General features: G+C 39.8%; 1 protein-coding gene across 5 annotated transcripts in view; it reads left to right on the top strand.

Moving 5' to 3' along the window:
- Nucleotides 1–26,522, top strand: part of PCDH15 (protocadherin related 15) — an 872,980-nt gene that overhangs the window by 499,773 nt on the left and 346,685 nt on the right. For all 5 annotated transcript variants that reach the window (XM_075759010.1, XM_075759011.1, XM_075759007.1 and 2 more), the window contains one exon: nucleotides 11,616–11,734. In XM_075759010.1, the coding sequence (XP_075615125.1) occupies nucleotides 11,644–11,734 (91 nt within the window). In that variant the 5' untranslated portion in view covers nucleotides 11,616–11,643. The remainder of the gene's footprint in view (nucleotides 1–11,615; nucleotides 11,735–26,522) is intronic.

Genomic DNA, 26,522 nt, shown 5'->3' with positions numbered 1-26,522 from the left:
GACGATTGGAGTGACGAGGAGGTGTAGAAGGCTATATGGTTGGTTAGAGACAGGCAAATGTAGAGAGGGAAGTGATTGCAGCTTCTGTGAAGACTTTTAAAAGGGAAAGAATAAATATGTGAAAACATGAGCAAATACTTAACTGCCTCCTTTCCCTCATGGCCAACAAGCTGAGAGAGCAATCAAAGTATAATCAAAACAAGTAATCACATCTAATTATGTTCTTATTGCCTATTAAGAAGTGATAAGAGGGATTTTTAAAGGTAAGATCCCCAAAAATATTGGGAAGGAAAATCACGGAGCGGAGGAGTGAAAGAGTGCTTGAGGATTGATAGACATGATGTCAGAAATGGAAAAGCCTGGAGAGTAGAGGGGCATATGAGAGAACATGGAGAAGAGCGAGAGGTTTGGAAGACACTATAGGAGTGGTGATGAAAAGCAAGTTTGAGCAGAAGTAGCACCTGATAGAGTGAAAGAGGTGGAGGAAGATGAGACAGGACTCCTTTTGGTTTTGGATTGGTTTCCTTCTGCTTCCCATCTGGCAGCAAAGGGCAGGCCTAGCGAGCAGGGGCAAAAGGAATGCTATGCAGGGCTTGAAACATAGGATGGGTAACTAACAGTGGGTATGTGGTTATATAGTGGAGATCCTGCATGTGACTCGATTAGCAGACTCTTGAATCCAGCTTGTCCAGACTGACGAGGCTTCCCAACAAAACTGGTGCTGTACAAGAGAGGTCTAAGCATGACAGTTGTGTAGTAGAATATATGAGGTGGTTTGACTTGAAGCCTGCTTGTGTACTTGGCTTATGGGTTAAATAATTTAAGTGCTGATAAATGCGTAGCAGAATATGGTAACTGATAACACATTGAGTGACCTAGTAAACAAGGAACTGATAAACATAAAACTTGCTATTTACTGTACTTTTCTAGAAACGAAACCTCAATCGTTTTGTTAAATAATTTATGAGGAGTGTGGTCTCTGGAGAGTTTAGAAAGGGACTCTCTCCTGTAGTGAGCTGTGGCTGGAGGCTAAAAGCTGTACTTAATGTCACTGGTTTATTGGAGGTTAAGAGCAGATGGGCACTGGTGGGAGAAGAGGTCTCTAAGATATATTGAGAAATGAGGAGAAGCAGGTACGGATTATCCCAGGGGCGTGAAAGAAGGCAGGCCAAACAGAATCCTTTGTCTGTACAGTAATGGGATATGCATTTGCTTTTGGAGGACTTCGTAAAGCTGTTTGTCCCACCGCTACCAGCAATGGCTTATAGATGTCTCGGGCAGGAGAGTGTGTAGCTGAGTGCCCTGCTCAGCAATATGAAAGAGGATGGAGTTACTCCAACAAGCAGCAGCAGTGGAGGGCTTTGGTTTTACTCTCTGTGATCAGAACAAAACATCTAGCCTGTTGAGCTGTGCTGTCTCCTCGGGGATCTGTCTAGGAACATGATTGTTAGGAGCAACATTAGAAATGGGACTACAGAGAACTCCTAAGGACTATCGTTGGTGGGTTTCTTGATCAAGGCTTATTATAAACAGGAATTACAGGTAGTTTAAGAACAAACTGCTTCTAGAGTGTTAAGTGGAAAATTTGTATTTCCAGAGAAACAAATCACAACAGAAGACACCACTAAACTTTCTTTACTGTTGCTTAGTCTGTAACCTGGAGTGCGCACATACAGCTCTGATAGTTATTTGGCTTAATCACCCTTCCTGTTTGTAAGCTGTCCTAACTTCAAAAGCTAGGACTATTTTTAGCACTTCTGGCTCAGTAATGCATAATAACACAATATGCAACTTGACATTGAAGTAGCTGAATATAATGTCTGCTAAGTGTGTGTGTGTACATGTGCATATATTTACGTGTATGCATGTTAATTTTGAAATGTCATTGCATTGAACTATTTTAACAGAGCTAATAAAACCCCTGTAATTATTCCAGGATGTGTTTAACACTGCTTTTGATGTGTGATGACTAACGGACAGGTAGAAACAGTCACTCTTGTAGAAAGGTAGACTTTGCTTTGACAAGCTTGATGTATTTATTTTACAAAATTTAAATAAAAATTCTGTCAGAGAAGCTGCAGCGTATAAATTCTACTTGAGAAAATGTAATTTTCTTCGATAAAATAAATTTACCTAACATAGTTTTGGACATTTCCATTGCCATCATGCAAGTCAATTTTTAAGTCTTAAGATATTGAGACAGTTACTGGTTTCCTACAAAGAGCACTCAGAGGGACTCTTGACAGAATAGTTCCTGGCATCAGAGAGACTCATGCTGGTGTGGTGCCTGCCTGGTGTAGCAGGAAGCAGGGATGAGAAAGTTGAGGACAGAGCTAGAGGGCTTTGGATGTTTTTACTTTAACACAAGTATTTAAAGGTAGGATCATCTGTAAAGAATCGGCATCGTGGGAAAGATGAGCAGATATCTAGACCCAGAAATTCAGCTGCTCTGATGGTGTTCGGAGTGAACTATTTTAACTGGGTCGCCTTTTTATAAGGGTACTGCACAATACAACTACTTGTACACTCCTGACAAGGGCTCGGTGTGTGTGTGACAGTAGCTGCAACTGGAGACTGAAGGTCCTTCTTGGAGCTGGGCAGCAGCGTGTCCCTCCTGCACCCCAGCTGGTGGTGGGGCAGTGATCTGGCTGCCTTCCAGCCTCACCATTTTTAGCTATTTTTGCTATTTAATGCCATTCGTGACAGCAGCTCTCTCCTGGCCGCAGCCCAATTCCATAACCTGAGGGTAGTGACGTTCATTTTGCTTCCTAGCAGCACAAGCTAAGCATTGTGTGTCTGAGTGTGCTTTTTCTTCCTCTTTGCGATTCACGTGTTTCACTTCTCTGAGAATCTTTTAACTGGTTGAGAGCTTGGGTGGGATCTGGGAAAAACCTGAACTTTCAAAGTATCCTGAGATTTCGAAAATCCAGCGTACTTTCCACTGCAGTGATACCAAGATTTACCTAAGCTTTCACTTTAAGAAAACCTCTGACTCGCTCCTCTGTATTAAGTAAGGCTGGTGAATGATCCTTGGAGAGAAAAGGCTCTGGCAAGGGAGGAATTGAGAGGTTTCCAGGGTATCATCCAGTACTTGTCTTGCAGTAGAAGTGATGAAACTGATCTTTTAGTTGGTACTTTTATATCAAAATATATTTTCATTATTAACCAGCAAAATAGCTTGCACTTTAATGTATAATTTAAGGTTTGTGTGCATATTTTGTAAAGACAAAGGTTATTGAAGAACTAACTTAACTACTTCTGACTAATCTGGATTGTATTTCTTTTAATGTTTCTATGGTAAGCAGTTAATGTTGTTGTTTTAAATGAAGTCGTCTGGCACTGATACAAGGGGGTTTAGGATATCTTTCCCTTCTCCTCTTTCTAGAGCCGATATCTGCAAAGTAGGGGTTTCATGTGTACAGGGAGATGCAGCCCAAACTTACAAACTTCTTTTGATTAAGCACTCAAAGCTTTCTGTAAGAACAATGTTTTACAGGTTAAGTCTATGCAGAGGGTTGGGAAACTGAGTGAATATATATATATATATATATATATAAAAAAATGGATTTGCAGTGAAGAATTGGATTTGTAGACAGGAATGAATGGGCTACCCTGTTTACCCACCCATGATTAAGAGGTTGTAATGCTGTTAATCCATCTCATAGCTGGATTACTTTTTTAAAATATAGAAAATAAGTCAATCAGTTGCAACTAGTGATGGAAGCAGGAAAGAAAAAAAAACAAACCTTCTCCATCCTTACCTCAATTATTCTGCAAAAGTTTTTTTTCTAGTTTTGGCAGTATAGTTGACATTTTTCTGTGTAAACCTACATATATTTAGCAATCTTCTCTCTTTTCTGTGGAAATTAGCAGCGTGCTACACGGAGCGTTAATACAGTGCATTTATAGTGTGTTTTGCTGGCAAGGGGATTGGAAAAGTGCTCTCAAGATGTCACCTACTGCGAATCAGGCCGTATGCATGTTAGCTACCATTGCTGTATAGAGATGGAAAATAAAGATTTTTTCACATCTAGGTACAGGATCAGCTGTACCTAGATGAAGCACTGTTGCTGAGGTTTTAAATTATTTTTGAGCTAATGCAGAGGCAAGTAACTCGCTGTCACTGATGCTCTACTGTGGCTGTGAAATACCTTGCTGTGGCAGGGTTATGCATCTAGTGGAAAAGTGGTCATTTCTGTAAAAAAGGCACAAAAAGGAATAGGCCTAAAGAGTGGGGCAAGGAAATAATTAAAACTGGTAGTCCTTAGAAGAATATGGGCCAGGGGGAATATATTAATTACTTGAACATAGATACAGAGAATATGCTGAGGAATTTTAAGTTGCAGTTGAAAATATGTTCAGATCTTCATATAAATTGCCATCAGATTTTTGTTAAGCTCTTGTGTGTTTGCTTTCTAAAAATGCTTTCTCTAATTAAGGCTAAAAACTCAAGACCTTGGTAAGTGTAGAACAGAAGAGCCACAAATGCAGCATCAATGCTACTCTATTTTTAATACATTTATTTCCATGGAATAGATCCATAAGAACGGATCCAGCAGTTGCAAAAAAGGGAATGGAGTTGTGAGCATGTTTAACCTTGAAATTTTGTCTTAAAAAAAAAAAAAAAAGTATTGCTGAAAGCTTTTATCCAAGGAGAGTAACAAAATCCATACCACTTGTGCTAATTCTATGGCATGAAAGCCCCATAGTTAATAAAGGGGTTGAGTAAATCCAAGAGTTTATTGGCTGAAATACGTATTTATGAAGTGTTCAAGCAGGGTTAGTGAAATAAAAACTGTAGTAGTGTTCTGTTTTCTGGAACATCCAGGCTTGGAGGAAGGGTTGTATTTGCACTGCATATTATTCACTATAACTCCAGTTCAGCCAAATATTTGCTTATGCCTAAATTCTTCAGGAAAGCATTTAAACAGATATTTGACTTCAGCACATGGAGTTATTCACACTTGCTGCTGAATTAGAGCCATAAATAGCTTACATGGCTTCAATTCAAAGGTAAAGTCTCCCTTCACTGGCTCTTCTCTTGGTCATAAGCAGGTGCTAGGAGATGGGCTCAGCGGCTGCCTGGGGAGCATGGCAATTGGACATGGGAGTTTGGGGGCTGACATTTAGCCTTCCAGGATGCCCTGAAATAGCTGGAGCGATCCTGAGCTCGTGAGCTGGAATTACTTCTGGTTAAGTGTGAAGCGAGGGTGTTTTCCAGCTCTGTAGCTTTCCAGCTGATGTGTTCCAGACGTGCTCCACCAGCGATTAGAACTCAGGACCCAGCTTATCAGAAGTAACACCCCCCACCCCCCAAGATACTTTGTGTGGATGTCAGGCACCAGCACCAACTTCTGCTGTACGTGTCCCATCTGCTTGCTAGTGTAAGTGCTGCGGTGCTGTGCCACGTGTGGTTTGTGTGGCACTAGGAACAGCTAAAACTGTAAACGGGTAGGTGTTCTGCTGTGCCTAACTGGATTAGGACATATGGTAAGGCAAATGTAGCTGCCTACCCTATGAAGTGACATTAGTTAAGAATGGTGTTGAGACAAACCAGAGGTTTTTTTCATATCTGTTCTTGTGTTCAAATAATATTTTAGAAGTTTTTTTCTTATGTTGAGAGTTCAATGTAATTGTTTCAGCAACAAAAAGAAAACATTTGGGATGTAGTTTAATGGACCGTAGCTTTAACCAAGCCAGGAATGCTGTCAGACTGTAAAGCAAATTCATCTCCTTTTTGGCTTCTGTAGGAGACTTTTTTTCTGTTTCTACTGACATTTCTGATTTATTATGGCACCAGTTCTCTTGGAATAAGCATTTGCACTTCAGAGACTCCTGCGTTCTGTGTCTACAATCTTTAAAAGAGTTAATCTGATCAGTAATAACATAGATGAGCCACGTAATAAAAACTGTCCACTACAATTTTTCCTGAGTTTAAACGACTCAGTTACATATACTTTCAAATACAGTTTATTATATGCTTTAATATTTATCACAATTGTAATATACAGAGAGTAGCACCACTAAGCAAAATGTGTAACTTCTGATGCCTGAAGTAGTTCTGGCTGGTTGTATAAATTAATAGCATACATATAAATGGGTATTTAATAGTATTTTAAAATGCTGTATTATTCATCTACCCATGGCAGTTTCTCAGGAGCTATTGTTTTTGAGAGAGAGATAGATATTAAATGGCAAATATTTGTTTATATGTCTGCTGAATTAATATGTACTTAATGATTTCTTTTTAAGTATGTGCTTTCTGCTCTTACAGTGGGTTCAAAGCCCTGATGGAGCGTTTGCCTCAAAGTTGTTTTCTGATTTCCTGCTAATACTGAGAAAATGCTTATAGGAGTTGTTGCAATGTGACTGTTTATGTGGTATCACAGCACTATATTCCACCTTTCATATAAAATCAGGTATGTATAGGTCAGTTCTCCTCTGAATAAGCCAACAGCCTCTGGCTTACTGCAAAATCAGTCCAAAATTTAGATGCATACCTCCCCCCCTTCAAATTGATTGTTTCAAGTGTTTACTGAAACACCATGTTCTGCTGCGACTTAAGTGCTAGTTTTGGGTTAGGAGTTTATCGGAGACCACCATGCACAATGTTTGCAGGGGTTTGGGTATTTCTATGGTTTTTTTATTTTATGTTATCATGTCCTGAACATGTCAGTGGCTCTTTCTCCACTCCCCCCCCCCCCCCCGCTTGCCTATCTTTCTCTGAGAGGTTATAAAGAATCAGTTACATTCAGTATGTGGCCATTAGACTGTGCGAGCATGTACCCAACTTCAAAAAACTTCTTATAAATTCAGTTTTTTATAAACTGAACAATTCTGTATGGGTATCTTAAAATATTTTTTTACCACAACCGTGCATGGCTAGTTATTTCAACTGAGTTCATGTTTCCCCCCTCAGCTTCAAGTGAATGCAATGTTTTAAGTGCTGTAGTAACTCCCAATCTTACAGTAAATAAGTGTTTAAGCTTACTGTAATATCATTGAGCCTTAAATATATTCAAGGTGCTTGGATGTGATAACTCATATTTGATATTTAGTGGGGGGTTATTCACTTTTAAAATTTAAATTTGTTGGAGTGCCTCTTACATAGATGTCTTCATAACTGGTTGGCGTTTTGGCTGATTCAGTAGCTACACTGGTGAGAGGGGAAAGGGGGGCGGGGGGAAAGCCAGAAGTGAGACAAGGAGACATGATTGCTCCTTGGAGTGTGATTATGCCAGTTTGCCGCAGTCGAGCTGTAAACATCTCCAGTGATCGGCTGCTGCTGCCGCTCCTCTGGGAAAATCTGTGCGTATTTTTGTTTCTCAGTACAGCTGTACTGTCAAAGAGGAAATGCTCTGGAGAGGACATTATTGAAACTTTTCTCTTTCTTTTTTTTTTTTGAATGCAGACATACCAGGAACTGAAATTCTTCTAAACTTTAATTCTTTCTATTTTTCTTCTAAAGTTTTTTCTGCTTGAGTGTATAACTTCTTGTTGCCCATGGTAACATCAAGCTTTCAAATTCTGCTGTACCAACATTAGAATATTTTTCAGGAAAATACTGAGTCTGAGACATATTGTGTGTTCTTACTTTACAGATCTTCCTTCTATCATGAATTCATAACTGTCCTTTGCCCTGTCAGTCTGTACATCTGGAGTTCAGCACTGTATTTCTTACAGATTGTGTACCTTTGGAGACTTCGTAGTAACATGGTTTGTTGTGAACTGTTTCTGAGTTAGCAGGATCCCTTTAACTTAAGAATATTCTTGCTTTCTACACTTCATACCAGTTTTTTCTGGTACAAATTGGAAGAAAAAAGGGGGCCAATTTTTATTCTATTCTCTTACAGTTGCATATAGAGATGCTTATTCTTAGAGCAGCAGCGTTGCTATCCTCGTGGTTTACTTGACATTTCATCAAAATCAAAAATAAACCTGCCAAGAGTCTGTCCTAAAATCTCTCTAGAGTAGACTCAACTCAAGGATGTCAGCTGAGCTCTGAATAACTTTCTAAAATAGAACATCGTGATTGGAGATACGTATTTTTTTCCCAAGGTTGTAAAATGAAATGTCAGAGGCCTCTGAAGTGTGTACGTGCATTTCTTTCTAGGTCTGATAACACATGTAATCTGCATATAGATGTGATCTTTCATAGACTGACCTGAAGAAACTAAGAGAGTCTCCTAAACCACTTTTTTTCTGTGTTTTGAGGTATAAAAGGTTGGAAACACTTGATGGCAAATGCCCCCAATATGGCACCTGAAAAGCAGCAGAGCCCAATTATTTTAGGATCCCCTCTTAATGTGGGAGGAAAAAATGGTGAAATATTGCAAAGTTCACGACCTCAAAAGTTCCCAGGAAGTCTAATGATGACTTCGGATTCATTTGAATCCATTTGGGCAACGTGGAGACACTCAGCCTTTATTTAAAAGTAATGAACTAAAATATATTATGGTGGAAATAACTTCTGTTCTTTGAAGGTGCCATTGCAAAATCCAGAATGGCTTCTGAATCGGCGAAGTGGTTATTTAGGTGACAGTAATCCGATGAGCATTTTGGTTGGTAAGTAGAAGGGAGGAAGAAGCCACTTTTGAGCAACACTGGCAAACTTCCTGAGTGGGTTCCTCAAGGAAGGGATTTTTTATTTTTATTTTTTTCCCCTCAAGAAAGAAGTAGCTGCTGTTTGTCTCTATGGGTCACATACTTTTCATAGCTGTGTAGCAAGCTTTTAAATAGTTTTTCTTATGGATAGTGAGATCTCTGCGAACAATTCTGGTCTCCTCACGTGTGTAGGAATAACGGTCCCTTTAGGAAGGCTCTGAAGTTGTCATTTGAGCTGTCTCTGCTGGAGTTGGGGACAGAAACTGTTGCAGAAGTGCCAGTTGGAAGAGGGGGAGGAAGGTGGATGCTTTTGTATGGTTCATAGATACTATTGTATGGCTTGAATTCATTAATTCCTGTAACCTTGAGCTGTTTTGTCAAGGCTGACGTTTGTCTAGCCGAAATGAAAATGAACAGTCCCATGAGATCTGCACTGCTGCTTCAATTAGATGCAAGCTGCCTCCTTGTTTGATGTATAATATTTAAGTTCTTCCTGAAATTGCTGCCTATATGCTGCACCTAACTGCCTGCGGTGACCTACTGCTGCTGAACAGGGTGGGAAGGGTCCTACTTGAATGAAGATGGAGATTGGAAAAACCTCTCTTCATCTTTAAGCCCAGAATGAGAAGTGGCGCAGTGTGTGTGGTGTCCCCTTTATTTTTACAGCGCTGTTTGGAACAGTGAATGTTGGTATTAAAAGCCACTGGAAGGCAAAAAGTCAACTGTGATCCGTGTCTTTGCAGAGAAAAAAGGAGCTCTGCTTGCTGTGTGAGGGAGCCTAATAGATCCCACTTGTGTGAGTTGGTTGCCCTTGAAAGCAGGCTAAATATATACAGTGTCAATCACCTAGGAACTTTAAATATTTAAGTAAATATGGGCCACTCAATCTGGTTTACTAAATTTCACTGCTTGCTTTCTCTATCCATTTGAAAAAACAACCAGGTTTTCCTCCAGAACTCTTGACACATAGTTGTTTTGGCCTCTTTCGAAGAGGAGCGGTTTATGCTGTTCAACAAGGCTCAGCGCCTGGTCCTGCACTTGGGTCACACCAACCCCAGGCAACACTACAGGCCTGGGAGACGGTGGTTGGAAAGCTGCCCAGCAGAAAAGGACCTGGGGGTGTTGGTCGACAGCCGGCTGAATGTGAGCCAGCAGTGTGCCCAGGTGGCCGAGAAGGCCAGCAGCATCCTGGCTTGTAGCAGAAATATTGTGGCCAGCGATTGTCCCCCTGTACTGGGCACTGATGAGGCAGCACCTCAAGTGCTGTGTTCAGTTTTGGGTCCCTCACTATGAGAAGGACATTGAGGTGCTGGAGTGTGTCCAGAGAAGCGCAAACCAAGTGGTGCAGGGTCTGGAGCACAAGTCTGAGTCTGATGAGGAGCGGCTGAGGGAAACTGGGGTTGTTTAAACTGGAGAAAAGAAGGCTGAGGGGAGACCTGATGTCTCTCTACAACTACATGAAAGGAGATTGTAGCCAGGTGGGGGTCAGTCTCTTCTCCCATGTAACAAGGGACAGGACAAGAGGGAATGGCCTCAGGTTGCGCCAGGGGAGGTTTAGGTTGGGTATTAAGAAAAATTTCTTCACTGAAATAGTTGTCAATCATTGGAACAGGCTGCCCAGGGAAGTGGTGGAGTCACCATCCCTGGAGGTATTTAAAAGATGTGTGGATGTGGTGCCTGGGGACACGGTTTAGTGGTGGGCTTGGCAGTGCTGGGTTAATGGTTGGACTTGGTGATCCAAAAGGTCCTTTCCAACCTAAATGATTCTATAATCATAGCACTGTTTCCTTCACAGTAACCAAAATGTTTTTGCAAGGTAATATGATTTGGAATAAATTCAGATCTTAAAGAAGTTCTTGGCTTGTCCAATACTTAATGAAACTATTGCCTATTGAGAGTGATCTGAAAGGATGTTTTTGTGCCCTAAGTAGATTTATTTTTTGTGTGTCATGTGAATTAGATGCTGTCCATACATTTATGTTTTCTATAAGCTCAATTTGTGGAAGGAAAATGATAGTGTATCTTCAATAATGGCTCGCTGATGGAGGATCAGATGGTGTTAATGCTGAGGCTGTTGAGCGAGGGGGGTAATAGTCTGTTTGACTTGGAATGAAATCCAGCACTTTTGTAACCACAATAGAAAGTTATAAGCAGAAAGTGGCAATGAAATCTGAGTCAAGTGCTTTGCTTGGGAAAATTGACAGCACTTAAACCCTTTTTATACAATAGCTTGTTTTTATACTGCTGTAAGTCTCTCTCCATTTCATGCTTCTGTTGCTAGGAAGTCCATTGTATTTGTCACAATGTTTTTAAATGTGAAGGAATATTTTTAAATAATTCAGTTCTGGGCTACAGAAATATGCTAATTCTCTTTATTGGAACAATACAGCAGAGCTTAGATAACTTTCTAATGTTACTAAGTATGCTCTGGAATTCATCCAGATCTGTCTTGGCCAGTTTATCCTCCTGGGTTTTTTTTGTATGCGTGGGTTTTTTTGTTTGTTTTTTCCCCCCTTTGCTGGGCATGAAAAAACAGTCTGTCTTCTTCAAGAAATCTATGTCTATGGGGTTCACTCCTGTTTTTTCTGGGAGAAGTTCTGCTGGGCTATGTCTTTGCATACTGGGTCCCTGTTGACTCTTCCATTTGAACGCTAGCTTTAATAAGTGGAATTTTCTCCAGAGTGCTTTAAAGCATAAGGCTAAAGCAGGAGGGATAACATAAATACTTTATTGTATGGACATTATGGAAATTAGACCCAATTTAAGCAAGAAACTTGCATTTTCTTTATTTGGAGGCCTGTGCATACATGATTATCAAGTTACGAGTACGTGTGTATGTATTGATGCTAATGGTATTAACCTTGCTGCTTTTAACAGGAGCAATGTTGCACTCTTACAGACTATATATGCTGTATGTAGTTACGCGTACCTAGTTACCTGCGAAAGTTTGTAATAACTCACCTTTGTGTAGGTTGGTTGACTAACGTGCGTATCAAATCTTTCTTTTTCAGATCTGCCTTGAGTGAAGTTTGACAAAAAATGTTACAGCGGTTTTGTCTCTGGAAATGGTTAGCTGTAGGGATTGCAGTTGCTACTGTCTTAGCAGGTTGTTTGGCCCAGAATGATGAAGGTAAGTTGGGGGGGTTTTTATGGTTTGGGGTTTTTTTTTGCCGTGGGGGTGTAGCTGTGGGAGGGGTGGGATGATTCTGTGATTTTGTTTTCATTTCCAAACCCCAGAATTATTACTTGAAAAAGTAGTTGGATACTTGGTAGGAAAGAGAGGTTACAATAAAGATAGATCTCGTTATGCTGTCATGATTTTAAGCATCTGCCAGTGACTGTATTGTACAAAGCTGTTGATTTACTAGGCAAGGTAAACTCTTAAGTTGTGATTATTCAGTATTGGACTCGAGCATTAAAATTTCTTTCCTCTTATTCATTGAACAAATACTTTACCTTGCTTTATTTGTGAATCGACAGTTACAGCACTCGGAACAGGAAATTGAGAGAGAATTGTTAATGGGCTGTATACATATCTGACCAAAAACGTGAGAAAATATCCACAACGAGGGACTTCTAGAGAAACAATACTTTAGAAATCCTGAAATGTGGCACCAATAGCTCATGTTCATGTTTGCAGCATCTTTGTTGGATTTAGTTAAGAAATACCAGAAATGTGTTCTACCAATTATCTATAGTAATAAAAAAATTACAGACCTAGATGACTGATTGTGATTTATTCTTTTGAATAATTTAAAGTTGAAGAACTGAGTTTGATGGACTTGTTCTTAAGTACTCCTAAGACTATAACGAGGGGGACAGGTAAAAACTGACTACAGTTTCAGAATGTTTGTAATGAAGTTGCTCATTATAAGTGGCACTTATGCCTTCCATGTAGGTAAGCTGCAGTAGTACATGTTTCATGTAGGTAAGCTGTAATAGTACATATTCATGACTTACTCTTGCAGCTGGATTTTCTTTCAGGAGAAGCTATTTTGGCAGTTACGAAATACAGTAGTTTTGCTTTCATGAGAAGTATTCAATCCTACTTGTATTTTGCCTAATTTTTGGGGGGTATCAAATAGTATATTTTTCTTGCTCTACTAATTGTTCTCCAAATGTCCTTTTATTCCCTTTTATCCCCCAGCCCAACCCTCCGTTGTATTTGATGTCAATAATATACAAGAAAACTAATTTCATTTTATCCATTTTTACACACTGTCATTATAGCTGTCACTCTTGACACTGAAGTGAAGTGTACGAGCTGCTCATATTTCAGACACTTGATCTATGCTCGGATACAATTAGCTTGCTTTTTAATCATTTATTATAGCAGAGGAGCGGGGCCATTACGCTTTGCAATGTTGGATGCGGTGATGGCTGTCAAGTGTTCTTTGAGCAGGAAAACGCTAGATTTGAGGGAGGAGAAGCCGCACGGCAGCGGGATGTCCCCTGGCGTGTATCAGCACCACTGGAGGACGTGGGTGCTGGAGAGCAATGGGAAGCGGATGAAGGGAGAGGAGGGAAGCAGGACGGTAGGACTGCACTGGGCTATATCTGTTCTGCGGTCATGGAAAAAAGCGTTCGTGGTAGGCTGGAAATAAAAAAGCAGTGCCTTTTACTGTGATACTGTTTGTACTCGTGCAGGCAACGTGATTCATTCGGAAAGACATCTTTGATCAAAATAACATTATGAATTTCAGTTGAATGCTGATTTCTAGTTACACTTGAATGATGTTAATGGGTGCAAAACACATGGCACAGATGCCCCAGAACATAGAGTATTGGACAGTTTGATATTTCAAAATAGGAAAACAGATTCCTCAGGCTTCAATTTTTGTTCCTTTCTCCTTCTTATATGACAAACTTCCAGGTTAGTTAATGTCCCTATCTCAAAAAACATGCAGATCACACCTTTTTGTTACAGGCGATTTAGAGGAAAGGAAAGATACTTGTCCACAGTTACGTGTTAAAGCTGTCATGCATTAGTGATAGTGTGACTGCAAATGTGTAGTGGCTTCCTTCCTTAAAAAGGCTGTAAAGATGTAGTTGCAGTTGGGGATCTGTTGTTTGCGTAGCTGTTTGTTGCCTGAACAGGTCACTTAGCAGGAGAGAGTCTGTGCAACTTTACTCTGTCAGGAGTTATCGTGAGCAGGTGAAAATTGCATCACTGACAGATAGCGATGGCAGCAGAAATTCAGTTAATTAGATTTCGCTTTGGTTTTTAAATTGCCCTGCACTAGTTTGACTTTTTATTTGCTTCTTATATTGAATGTTTGCAATAATTCTGTGAAAACTTGCCAATAAAACTTGTGTCACTAGGAAACGGAGAAGACCTAAAAATACAAAATATTTTAAAGTCAGGTCTAAATCTTGTGGACGACTTAGCAATATATCTACAACTTTGGAGACGGCATTCAGACAGTATTGGCGTTTTACAGGCTTTGTTTTAGTGCGTTAACTTAGATTCTTGAAATTTCCTGGTTTTTGCCTAAGCCAGCGTTTCGGACGAGTTTACAATGATCCCTACTAGTGTGGTCACATCATGATATTCCTCCTGGGTTGCGTTTTTGGTGGGTTTTCTTTGTGGTTTGTTTGGGGATCTTTTGGTCCTGGCTCACACTATTTTGTTTAGCACGGAACCCAAACTTTTTTTTTTTTTGTGTCCTTGATGATGATGATGATCTCTGATATAGCCTGAACAGAGGGGGCTTTGCTTTTCAATGAACACGGGTTTGATGCATGTAGCCAAGAGTAGCGTTACTGTACCGGGAGCATAGTTCAGAAATGCTGTTGCTTGAGGAACATGAAATATTCCTATACCAACTCAAGAATGAACTGATTCTCTTTCCTGCCCCCCCCCCCCTCCCCCCCCCCCATGTTCAGGAAAGAGTAAATTTAGTTAAAAGTATCTCTGATATCTTCAGGGTACTTTGTATAAATATTATAATGCAATAATAGAGAAAAAATTATATGGAAATAAATTTAAGCCAGGGCAGGGTACTGGTTACTCAACAGATGCCACCCAGCTAATGAGGCAATGCTTATAAAAACAATTACTTTGAAATATATTTCTTGTAGCTAAATAGAAACTATGTTTTGTACTTACATCATTGCAAAGAAGAACTTGGCATGCTTGGGACTGGTAGAGTTGTTGTAATTTGCAATAACAAAATTTGTAATTTAACATATAATATATAAAAGATGCACTCTCATAGCAATAGCAATTTAAAAACAGTGTCATTATTTTAACAGCAGAACAATCATGAATACCAACAGGAAAAATCAATTACGGCAGAAATTATAACCTATTTCTTTGCATCTAGCATGCAAATGACCTGTTTTCATGGTTGTAGCTGTGCTTATTTAGCCACTTGCCAGCCTCTCTCACTGCGTTTTTGCGCCATTAGCTCATACTTTCTCTAGTTCGGATGTTTATGCTTGACCTCCTGAGTCATCAAATCTTCCCCAGCCACAGCAATCAATGATGTTACAAAGTAGCCTTAAAAAACTTTATCAAGGACTGCCTTGGAAATAGCCTGCTTTCTTCTTATACTTATTAGAAAGCTTCCCTAGAATCTCATTTGTTCGTTTGGCTCAATGCCATTGTCTGGTAGAAATGAGACAATTTATTCATGGCTAGCTGATAGTGCCTCCATAATCTTCCAGGTAATGTGTTTCCGTCACTGGTGTTTCTGCTCTCTAGCCAAAGGAACATGTAGAGAGCAATAATTCCCCTGTTTGTCTTTTGCTTCCTAAACTAAACAAATGTGTTTCTGTAGGCTGCCCTCGCACAGTCGGTTCTCCTTCCCCTCGTGATCTCGGTAGTCCTGCTATGTCCCTCTTTCGGCTGAATTCCTCTCCTGAATGTGATTGCTGGCATCTGTGTTTTGTGTCCAGGTGACATCCTGACAGTTCTTTACAATGCCAGCTGTGCTTTGTTGTCTCTGTTGGAGTCATTTCGCTCAGTAAAGTGTGTTTTGTGCACTTGTGGCAGGCGGTTGTGCTGTAATGTAATACAGCTCTGTCTCTTTCTATCGTCATCCGTAACTGATAAGTACGGGCCTCTAGGGACGTTTTTTCACGGCAATATTTTTGTCAGTGGCGTTTAAGTGACGTGCAAAGCAATGTCAAGTTTATGCTCAAGTTTTGTTTCCATTTGTGCCATTAGTAAATTTGTGTCCTCCATCTCTTGTTCCAAGTGTTCAGTGAGCTGAAATTTCAGTCGCGTGTTGCTACTCATTTGTGGAGAACTCTCTTGCCTTTCAGGACAAAGTACCCATCTGAACTGTCTGCTTGTCATCTCATTTTAGCCAGCTCTCTTCAGGTGATACTTAATTTTCATACTAATCCAGCCTTTCCAGTTTAATAATTTCCTTTGGGAGTATGTAAAAACTATTGATGAAATGCAATACTTTACATCTACTGTACTCCCTTAGTATTAAAAGACACACACCCCACCTCCCAATTATTAAAAAATTATTTTGTTAGAGTTATCACGTTAGTCTCAGTATACTGTTGATGAACCTATTCCATGTTTTCTTCTAATGATTTCTTTGTATTGTTCTTTTGCTCAATCACATGATACGCCAGAATAAATGTAAGACTGTGGGTGGATGGGTAATGTGTTTTTAAAAAAGAGAGAAATCTGGTTTGATGATTTCTGCTGCCCCTAGTTGGCTCTTTTCCAAGCAGGACGAATATTGCAAAGATATTTTTTCCCCAGTAATATTCTAGCTTAAGTAAAAGTAGAAATGTCAGCTATAGCCTTGCAATATGTGAAATTAGGTCAGCTACACTCTTTTATTTTTACGGTGTTACTCTTATTAAATTCAGAGGCAAACTCTCAAGCTAAAAGAAGCAGTGAGGAGGAAGGTGGAAACCCAGGATCTACTTGAGAATAATCTCCTACTGTACCACTCTGTTACTGGTTTTCCTACTACCACTGAGAGAAGGGTGCGTGGGGATGGTTGGTTTAAAAGTAGGCTTAAAGGCGGGCCTCATTGATATCAATGCGTTAAGGGTTTTGGCCTCTGTATTGAAAAAACAGAAACTGTTAGTCCTGACTCCTTTTGCACATAAAATACCTCCCAAAAAACCAACTCCATGAGCAACTCGCGCTTGCTGGGTTTGTTTTCTGTTGGCTCAATAGGCCGAGCTGACTCACCCTACAGCTGCGTAACCGCCAGATCTGCGGCAGGGGAGGGCAAACCCTTAGTTGCAGCTCTCGGGTTAGGCGTGATGTAAAACTCCATTCTCACTTGATTCGCAAACTGAAACTTGGAGTTTGCGAGGCATGTGGGCCAGGCAGGCAGGACCGTGTCTCTTGTCAACTTCAGCCCTTAGAAGGTGTTGAACTAATTGAGATTAAGTCAATCTGTAGTTAGTGCTGGCATCTGAAATGAGATGAGGTTGAGGCTAGTCAGAAGGTTTACTTACCGAATACGTATTTCACTTCATAAGGATTAAACAGATACTATTTTTTTTAATCAAAATGTAAGGAATGGCTATTTAAAAATAGTCTTTATCTTTAAATGTGAGAGTGCTTTTTTTTTTTTTTCCCCAAAATAAGGGCTTTCCTCTGAAAAACACAACTGTGCAACTTACTTTTGCCACCAGGATTGTTCAGGCATAAGCTCCTTCAGTTGTTTTTTCTGCTGCATGGGGTTCCCTCTCACAGTTACTGTCTTTTATTCAGTCCGAGAGTCCTGTGCTACAAAAACGGAGTAACTAAAGGGCCTCACAAATCACTTTAAGAGGCTACTTTAAAAATAAAATAGTTTTAGATCTTGATATATTACTGTTGGGTGGGAAATTAATTCAGGAAAATGCATATTTGAATACATGTAGGTCGTTTATTATTCCCTGAGCCCTATATTGTACATATCCAGTGAAAGAAGAGAAATGCAAACAGGTGCTCGCCTAAGGGCTGCCTGGGAAAACCTCTGTTCTTCAGAACACAATAATTTGTTTGTCTTATGGAAACTTGCTGCTTTTGGTTGGGGGAGCTCTGGCACTTGGCTCTGCAGTGATCCTAAAGGGAAAAGAGCTGTCCTTGATGTCTCTGAATTGTAGTTCAGCCATCAGTTTCTCTGAAGGGTTTAGTTCTTTAAAGTGTAACTGATGGGATGTCTTGAAGCGCCACGAACAATGCTTTGAATCTGCAGATCAATTTCCCTCTGGCAAGAGGCAAGTTAAATTCATGAAATACAGGCATCAGAAACAAGGTTCCTCTTGGTTAATGTGCAAATTTCAGCCCTCAGTCTCCTGGCAGAAGTGCCTGCTCCTTGTGATGGTGCTGGGATGGATGAGGAAGCCAGCCATGTGTTGGGAAGAAACCAGTCCCAGATCCCAATGTCCTTGGAACAACCAGACTGTGGGATCTAACTAGGAACGAGCCTCTTCTAGGCACTGGCCTACCATGTTCTTTCTGTTCAGCTGTATTCTTCAGCAAGTGAGGTGTTGCGCGTTGGATTGCCCGGATTATGTACTTACAAGCATCGATGTTCTTTGAGTCTCCTAGGACTTGACTGACCTGAGCCATCCTTTGGTGCGGGAAAGCCGTGAATGCTGAGCTGGTACATTTCCTCCAAGGGACGAGTGCCCTTTCTTAAGGTCGGATTCATATCTGGGAAGGGACAGCTTGGCGGAGGGAAAGCAGAAACCCTTGTGAAAGTGCACCGGCACAGCTTGTGTCTCCTCCGTAAAAGTGGCTGGGACTTTCAGAGAGTAAACTGTAACTCCAGTGGTACTGGACTGAGCTCCTAAAAATCAGCAGCAGTTCTGCCTGTGCATTCACATGTCGGTTTATAGCTGTAGAGTATGTGTGCTGAGCAGAGCTAACCCTGTACTGGTCATTCTTGTGCTTTAATGGTAATGTTTGAAAGAGTCTTGAGTGGAGAGGTGTATGTCTGTAAACTTATTTGACGATTTAGTATTTTTGTCATAGAATTAGACTAGGGAAGTCGGGTTTTCTAGAATACTCTGTGATCTCCATCTTGTGTCCAGATTTCACAGAACAAATTTCCCACTTCCGTTGAAACTAATTCCTTTTAGCCAAGAGAGACGGTGTACTGATGCGGTGTGAATAGAACAATGCTTTCTCAGGTGTGGTAGATTCCTCCCTTACTTTTGGAGGGCTGGGTACGGAGGATTATACTGTAACTGCTCTGTGTGTTTGTTCTGCAGTAAAGCTCTGCAGTCATGAATATTGTGCATCTAATTGTAAACACGCATGCGTTAATGTAAAATGTGTATACACATATACATTTTGCATTTCTGTTCTAAGTAGTATAAAGGCGTTGAAGGCAACCACCTTTCCTGCGCAGGCTCGATTTGGCTCTACTGACATCTTTCCCTCTGGACGTGAATTAACTGCCGAGGTGCTCCTGCGCGCGTGCACGTTCTTAATTTCAATGTAAACAGAATCCACTTGCTGTAGAATGAGACACTGCCAATTTAATTCTGCAAAATACAGTTCCAAGCAATTGTTGGTTTTGTATTTTTTGTGTGGTTCCATGTGTTCTGACATCGTTCCCCACAAGATAAATTCCATCTGCACTAATCCGGTAAATCCTTTTCTCGATTACCTGCTGAATTGCTGTGACACCTCCAGCTGGATCAGCAGAACCTGCTTGTTTCATTTTATTCTGGCTTTCTCTTAAGCATACACACATTGGCAGATCAGCAGGCTGCTAGATCTAATAGGAAGATAGCTCCTACTAATTGACCATATTTCTTTACTAGGAGGCCCTTAATAAGAACACATGTAAATATTTTAATGTGTCTATCTGTTGAAATAACTTTGGAGGAAATCAAACTGAAGTTGTTCTTGAAGAGCAATAACTAGACTAGCCCGACTTTAAAAAAACCTAGCAGAGAGATACTGCAAATGACAGAATTTAAAATCTGTCTGTGTCCCTTAGTGCCACGTTACTCGTACCGTGGACCACCATTTATTTACATTGCCTACACAGTTTTTATTTTTATTGGAACTATTGTGCTGGCTGGTTTGTATTCACACACTGTGTATGTAGTGATAGTTTGGAAATTGTGTGTTCCTGGGTGTTGTCATTGTGACATGGGAGGCTAGTAATCTTTTTTTACAGTAAGAAGTATGACTGCAGCAGATTTTGTGTCAACACAGAAGCTCTGAGCTACTCAGGGTTGACGTTGGTTGATTGTTAGCCTGTAAACGTAGATGGATTCCACTAAGTTTTGCACTGCATGATCAGTTGGGTTATGTACCTAAATTATGGCTTCGAAATATAGAGCACAAGTTTGGGTGTCTTTATTTTGTCTTTACTGAAGCTCATTTTCAGACTAAGTTTCTGAAAGCGTTTTCTGAAGATGAAGCACTTGGTCTGAGCAGAGGAGTCTGAGCTCTCAGGAAACTCCCAAGTCACAGCATTCTCTAGCGTCGACTTCATTGCAGCCAGAGGACACGGGAGGAATGGGGTGAGGTGTGAGTTGAAACACGCAGAGATTTTCTGAGCAGAAACAGAAGTTTCCAGAATCCATGAGTTTTCTCTTTTTAAAGCCTCTTTAAAGTCAGGGGATGGGGAGAAACATCCATTTGCTTCTTCCTCTTTCTTGAGATTTGCCCTCCTTCGTGCTGGCTAGAAGTTGTGGTGCGCATATTCTTCCATGCTCAGTCTTCTATAAGTACCCATTTTTGTGCATTATAACAATCTCTCCTTTATCTTTGGGGTTCCCTGTTCTGCCACTGAACTTTGTTGCTAGCTTGGCGAGCTGCGTATTCCTTCTGCTCCTATGCATCGCTGTCCCTCCCCTGTCATATTACTTTCCCAAACTCTCATCTCGGTTTTCCCCATCTTAGCCCAGCAGCAAGAATTAGTTTCTGAACTTATATGAGACTGTCATATGTTGACAAATAAACTGTGATAGGAACTACCTCCCTGTTGCTACTATTCTTCAGTTTAATCCATTTTTGATGAGAAGTATCTGTTTAAAACAAGGCACAGGAACTTGAACTTGATCAAAACTTGATTTTATTCTGACTTGATTTTCACATAACAAGAACCAACTCATAGCTGTGTCCTTTAGAGCAACAGTTCTGTGCCTTACAAATTACAGATTTGGTTTTGAATCACTTCAAATGCTCGGTTTTGCTTCAGTTCGATTAATTGAACTATAATTAATTATCAGGAGTGACATTCTTAATGGCATCAATAACAAGCATAAGTTTTCTGGTTTATTATGTGACGAAGATGTGATTGAACAGTGGGTTATTGCAAGGACACCTCCAATTACAATAGCAATAAATATGAAGTTTTAAGTAATTAGTATAGAAAAAGATCAATAGTGCTGTAACTAAGTTGTTCTGAGAAAAAAAAAAAATGAAGTGGGAAATCTTTTTTCAGAGGAGATCTTGACATTTTTGTCGATTACTTGGTAAGTATGGACTCCTGCTTCGGAAGGCTTTAAATAGGGGTCCGGGTTTTCCAGCGCTTCCAGGTCTGAACTTGTGCAGGGTCTGAGTTCGTGCCCCAGAGAGCAAACAGCACCTCTGCTGTGGTGTGCGTAGTGGGAGCGGAGTCAGGTGTGTGGGCAATAATTGTAAAGGATGAGTGCTCTCAGCTCATTTGAATGCATTCATTTTACAGTAATCGTTTTCAGATTAGGGGATCATTACTGTTCAGCTGTTGTCTATCATTAAATATAGACAGTGTTTTTCTTGACTAAAGCTCACGTAAACTCGGTCAATTGCTAGGGATTTGTATGGAGTGCCTGTGGTGAGGAAATGTCTGGGGATTTGAACCTAAAACCAAAAACAACCACCAAAAAAACCCCCAAACGAAACACTCTCCCCCGCTTTTCACAAATACTGCTGTAGTTTTTGGAGTAACTGCAGTTCGTAAGTCTGGCCTGTAGCGTCAGGTGAATAAATGCCTCTGACTTTTGCAATGGGTAGGACTATGATGTTAGTATTTAATGTGAATTTAATAGAGCAAATAGACTGGACTCTGAAAGAAAATTTGTCTTGAAGGCTTTTGCCCTCATGCACAGACGTGATCAAACAAACGTGGGGTTTCCTCCCGGGCGAACGGCCTCTCTCTCGTCTCTTCTGGGGAATTGCTGGTGAAAGATTAGAATTCTTTTGTAGATGGTGAAATGAAAACTTTTGAGTAAACAGAAGCAAGCGAGAGATGGATTTAAAACCAAAAATGTCTGAGGGCCTTATTGAGCTAGGCTTTGGGAAAAAAAAAAAAAAAAAGAAGAAACACTCTGTCCTTTACTGCAGTATTTATTATACAGTGTATTGAGGCATGGCAAGCCTTAAATTGGTAGGGAGATGAATAGTTCGTGTATGTAGGCTACAGTGAGCAGAAATCAAGTACTTAAATAATGTCAAATTATCCTGATGCACCTAGTTAAGCCTGATTGCAAAGTGAAGGGCTGAGGAGGTGAGAAAGGAAGCAAGAGAGAGAAATTGTGTTGTCAGATTGGGTTTATAGATGAATGGGATTTCTCTGCATTTGAAGGCTGTACAGATCTAGTCCGAATTATCTTAGAAAGCTGACTTTCACAGAAGGATGGACGTCGGGGTATGATTTTGAGTGTGTTTACCTACAGTGCCATTTCAGTTTTCTTTTTTTGATTTCAGTAGTGGTAAATGTTATCACTTTTCATTTTAGAAACATCTAAAAGGGGTTTCTATTCAAGGTGTTGCAAATTGTCAGGCATTTTTCAACATATTCCTGCAGAGCAGTAAATAGCTAGCTCACATGGTTTGCTTTGCTTGATCCTGTACCATAACATCATAGTTTCCGTCAGTGATTTTTAAGCTACTGATTATTTTGCCTGTAATATTGATGCAACAGTAAATACTTGATTTATTTGTCCCTTAAAGTAAATCAAATCCTGCTCTGTGGTACACTCTGTTGAGAAAAACAAGTTATTGCCAAAATAATTACTTTTCTCTTTATTTGCTAGAATGAGCTGTTTGTATTTACTCAATTATACTGACAAGGAGGGTTTTCTGTTAGTGATATCACTTGTTTTGAAACATCATTGCTTTGAGCAGCTACATCTAATTCTGTTACTGCCAAGTGGTTCCTTGTCTTTAAGGATATATGATGGGGCAGGAGTTAATTATTTGACCTGCTGTGCAAGTCAAAGTCAAATGAGACTAATGTAGTGGCTTATTTCTAAACAGAGTTGTTGTTTAAACAGGCGTATTTGTTGGGTCCTAAAGAGGAACAGTTTTATAAGCAGCTCGGAGCCTCCCTCGTTAAAAGTTTCATCCAAACCTCTGGATGGTCCAGGCTTAAAACAAACAACAACCATAGTAAGTTTTGAAAGATTTCAGAAAAAAGGTCAAAGGAAAACGGAGTGGACTGTTTTTCTTCCACATCGTATAGCTGCTGCTGATACTGGATGACAGAGCAGTTGATGTGTTTTATTGTTGTGAGTTTATGGTGGTTATATTGTTCTCTCCCATCTTCTATCATAGAAACAATAGGTTTTACTCATCTTTGCAAATAATTCTTAACTCATCAGACCTTTTTCCCCTCCATAAATTATTGGGATTCTGCTACATGAATCATTAGAATATTAATGTGATTCTGGGATAATGGCTACTATTAGATGAAGTTACAGTAAATGACACCTTTCAAAAATTTCCATACATTGTTTCTCTGTTTATTTGGCAATAATAGTGATGAACAATAAGACACCTGACTGTAAATTCGAGAGCTCCAAATAAATTTCATATGCAGTGTTGGTCCGTTCTGTGAACGGGGGCTCATGCAACATCAACCGTTGTGTGATGCGAGTGGGGTTCTTGCCCCCGCGTTGTCAGCACTCAATAGTAAGGGCAGAGAATCCCCTCTAAAATGAAATGAGTCCCACTTCTCAGAAGCTGGGGGAAATAGTTCCCTGGAGCTGATGTTCGTTAGGACGACTGCTTTAGCGTTTAGAACAAGATTTGTACCACTGTTATTACATGTAATTCTATGGTATCTAGTGTTTTATCTCAAGATTTTTAGACGTAGAAAGATGAAAATCAGTATTTTCAAGCTTGTGTCATGATTTTCTCCAAAGTTCAGCTTGGAAATTATAGTAAAGAGGTGCTAAATGGCTTTTTGAGCCATTGGTATAGACCATTTTGTTTAGTGTGCAAAGCTTCAGATACACAAGTTAGGAACTTCAGCTGTTTCCCTTCCTTCACTGATTTTTTTTTTTTTTTTCCTTTCAAGTTTCCCTTTCCTGCTTTTATTGCAAAATGAATTGAAAAACTCTGGGCACTGTTCTTTATTAGCTTTCTAACAATTGGAAGATTTTTTATAAAGTGTTACATGCTAAATAGAAAACAGAAGAAGTATTTATCAACGCAGATAGGGAATTTTCTGATAAGAGGCTCTAGAAAAATATTTGTGATTCTTCCCTTCCGAGAAACATTTTTAAGGGTTGTTTGAGCCTTTTTTCATGCTTGGCTTCAGTACAGGAGTTGCTAAAGTAGAAAAAATATTTTTTTTAATTGTGAATACCATCTCATTTGGTGAGTACTCTTTTGTAAATGAGAGGAGGAAGTTTGAAGTTTTTCATGTATGTAGGTACGTTTTCTGAGCTATCTGTTCCATTGACCCTTTACTAGTTGTTTTGGGGGTGGTTTTTTTTGGGGGGGGTGTGCAGGGAAAGCATAAAAATGCACTTGTACATAATCTGTACTTAAACATGCCGTATATCTGCTTTTCTATAACGAACGCAACTGTAGAAAATTTTCATAACCTTAAACTTATTTCAGTAGCTGGCATTAATCAAAGATGTTATTTTTACGGTCTTTGTTGATAGAGATTTTGGTCACGGTTTCTTTTTCATTAAAATGCTGCATTCCATAAGATATATATCTTATGAAATGCTCACAAAGTATGTTTGTCCTGATAGGAAGGAAATCTATTCCACTTCAATTAAAAGGAACATCTGCAATTCCTGCTAAGCATAATGATACAGTATGTGAAGAAGATGCTTTCACTTGATAGAGAAAAGGTTAAGAGCATCAACTTGGAGTTGTGTGTATGTTTTTTTTGTATGGGGGGAAAAAAAAACAACAAATAAACCAAACAAAACCCCTGACTTGGCTTGTTTACCTAACAACGTAGTATCATCTGCAAAAATCATGCTGCTTCTATGTGTAATGTGGTTTGGGAATATTGGAGAGTTTTTGTTCAGAAATGGTCTGGAATAATTTCTGCATGAAGAGATAATGAAGGAGAAACTTGGATTTACCAAAGAGAACTGGAAAAGTTGTGTAATGTAGCTCTATGAAGCTGTGGTATTTCATCATTCTGGGCTGCATTAGTTACAGGTTTATACTATAAAGACAAGCCTGAAGATTTATTTAGAGGAAAATGAGAAATACTCTGTCACAGAGCTCACCGTGAGATTGAGGATCCAACAGCCACACAAAATATCAGTCTAGTTTGCTTTCGATAGGCTGTAACTGCTCTTTGAGATACTGCCAGAGAGATTTCAAAGGTACACCAGCAGTGTCCATTTTTCAAATCTCAAGTGCACAACCTGCAGGAAAGCAATATTATTTTTCATTTAATGAGCTTTAGCACATGAGCAATTAAGAAGACCTAATTGAATGAAGCTAATCAGGAAAACACAGAAGCTTGCCTCTGGGATGCTGCTCAAGTCAATTGCTCCTCATATCTACAATTTTATCTGTTTAGTTAATAACACCAGTGGGTATAGTGGCACGGGCTAGTGGTTTTACAGCTCCAGGGGCTTTGCAGTTTTGTTTTGTGTTGTCTTCAAGCCTTAGTCTTTTTATTCTGCTAAGGATGTAGTGATTAACAGGTGATGAGAGTCTCTGCTTGGCTAATAAGATTCTGGGTGCTCAAAGAAACGTGATGGAGGCTACTGTACTTTAAATGTCTTTGAATTACTCAGCACACAAACAACAGATAAAGCCAGGCATTTCCAGGCATGGTCTTCACACAGCTCCATATAATCAGTGAACCTGTCGTTGTCTGATAATTGAAATAGTTATAAACATACTGACACGGAAAGATAAACTGAGTGAATGGCTTCAGATAAACAACTGTTTTCTTCATTATGTAGAAATAAACCTGTAGTGAACTAGAATCTTACACACACAGAGATTAATTTTATACTTAAAGAACATAAGCAATCATACATAGGAAAAAAATAATAAAAAGTCCCATAGCTGTGCTCAGCTGTTTTCTTACAGTCCTTGTGGGTAGAACCTGTGTGTAATTAAGTACGAGAGGTATGAAAAGAAAATGCCTTATCTGCTTGTTCTTCCAGTATAATCAATGGTTTGGGATTTATTTTCAGTTGTGCATCTGGCTAATACAAAATCAACCTCTCCATTACAGTCAGCCTGGATATGGAGTAGAAGCCAAGTACTTCTGTGTCAGGTGTGCTACTTTATCAGTGCCTGTCTGCTAGATAAAATAAAAAAATAGGGTTGAATAGGATTAGGAGTGGAATAGTCTTTGACAGTACTGAATGCTAAGAACGTACATTAAACCTACAGAAATACCTGTGCAATCGCAGTCTCATCTGCAGGATTATTTTCAGTGCTATCTCATGGTTGGAAACGTTACAGGGATAATTTGAAAGCTCCCCTATATCCTTTTATCTCCAGCTATAGAGAGGAAACAGGGTCCAGCTTGGAGACATCACTTCTGTCCTCCTGCTGATGGCCTCTGCATAACCTGTAGGTCCGAATTATCATTCTGTTTTTGTAATTTAAGAAAAAAATTCTTTGCTACCCATCCTTGCTGACATAAAACTTCAGTGAATCCGCATTTGGATTGGACTGCCTTACCAAGTACCCCTCCTGAGGTGTACTAAGGTCCTTTCTAGTCAAACGCTATTTTGAAAAGCGCTTGTGCGTACGCACGTGGTTGGAGGGGAAAGAA

Source organism: Balearica regulorum, chromosome 7 (assembly GCF_011004875.1).
Source record: "Balearica regulorum gibbericeps isolate bBalReg1 chromosome 7, bBalReg1.pri, whole genome shotgun sequence".
Lineage (NCBI taxonomy): Eukaryota > Metazoa > Chordata > Aves > Gruiformes > Gruidae > Balearica > Balearica regulorum.
Note: the sequence above shows the minus strand (reverse complement) of the source record. Positions and strands in the feature narration are given on the sequence as shown.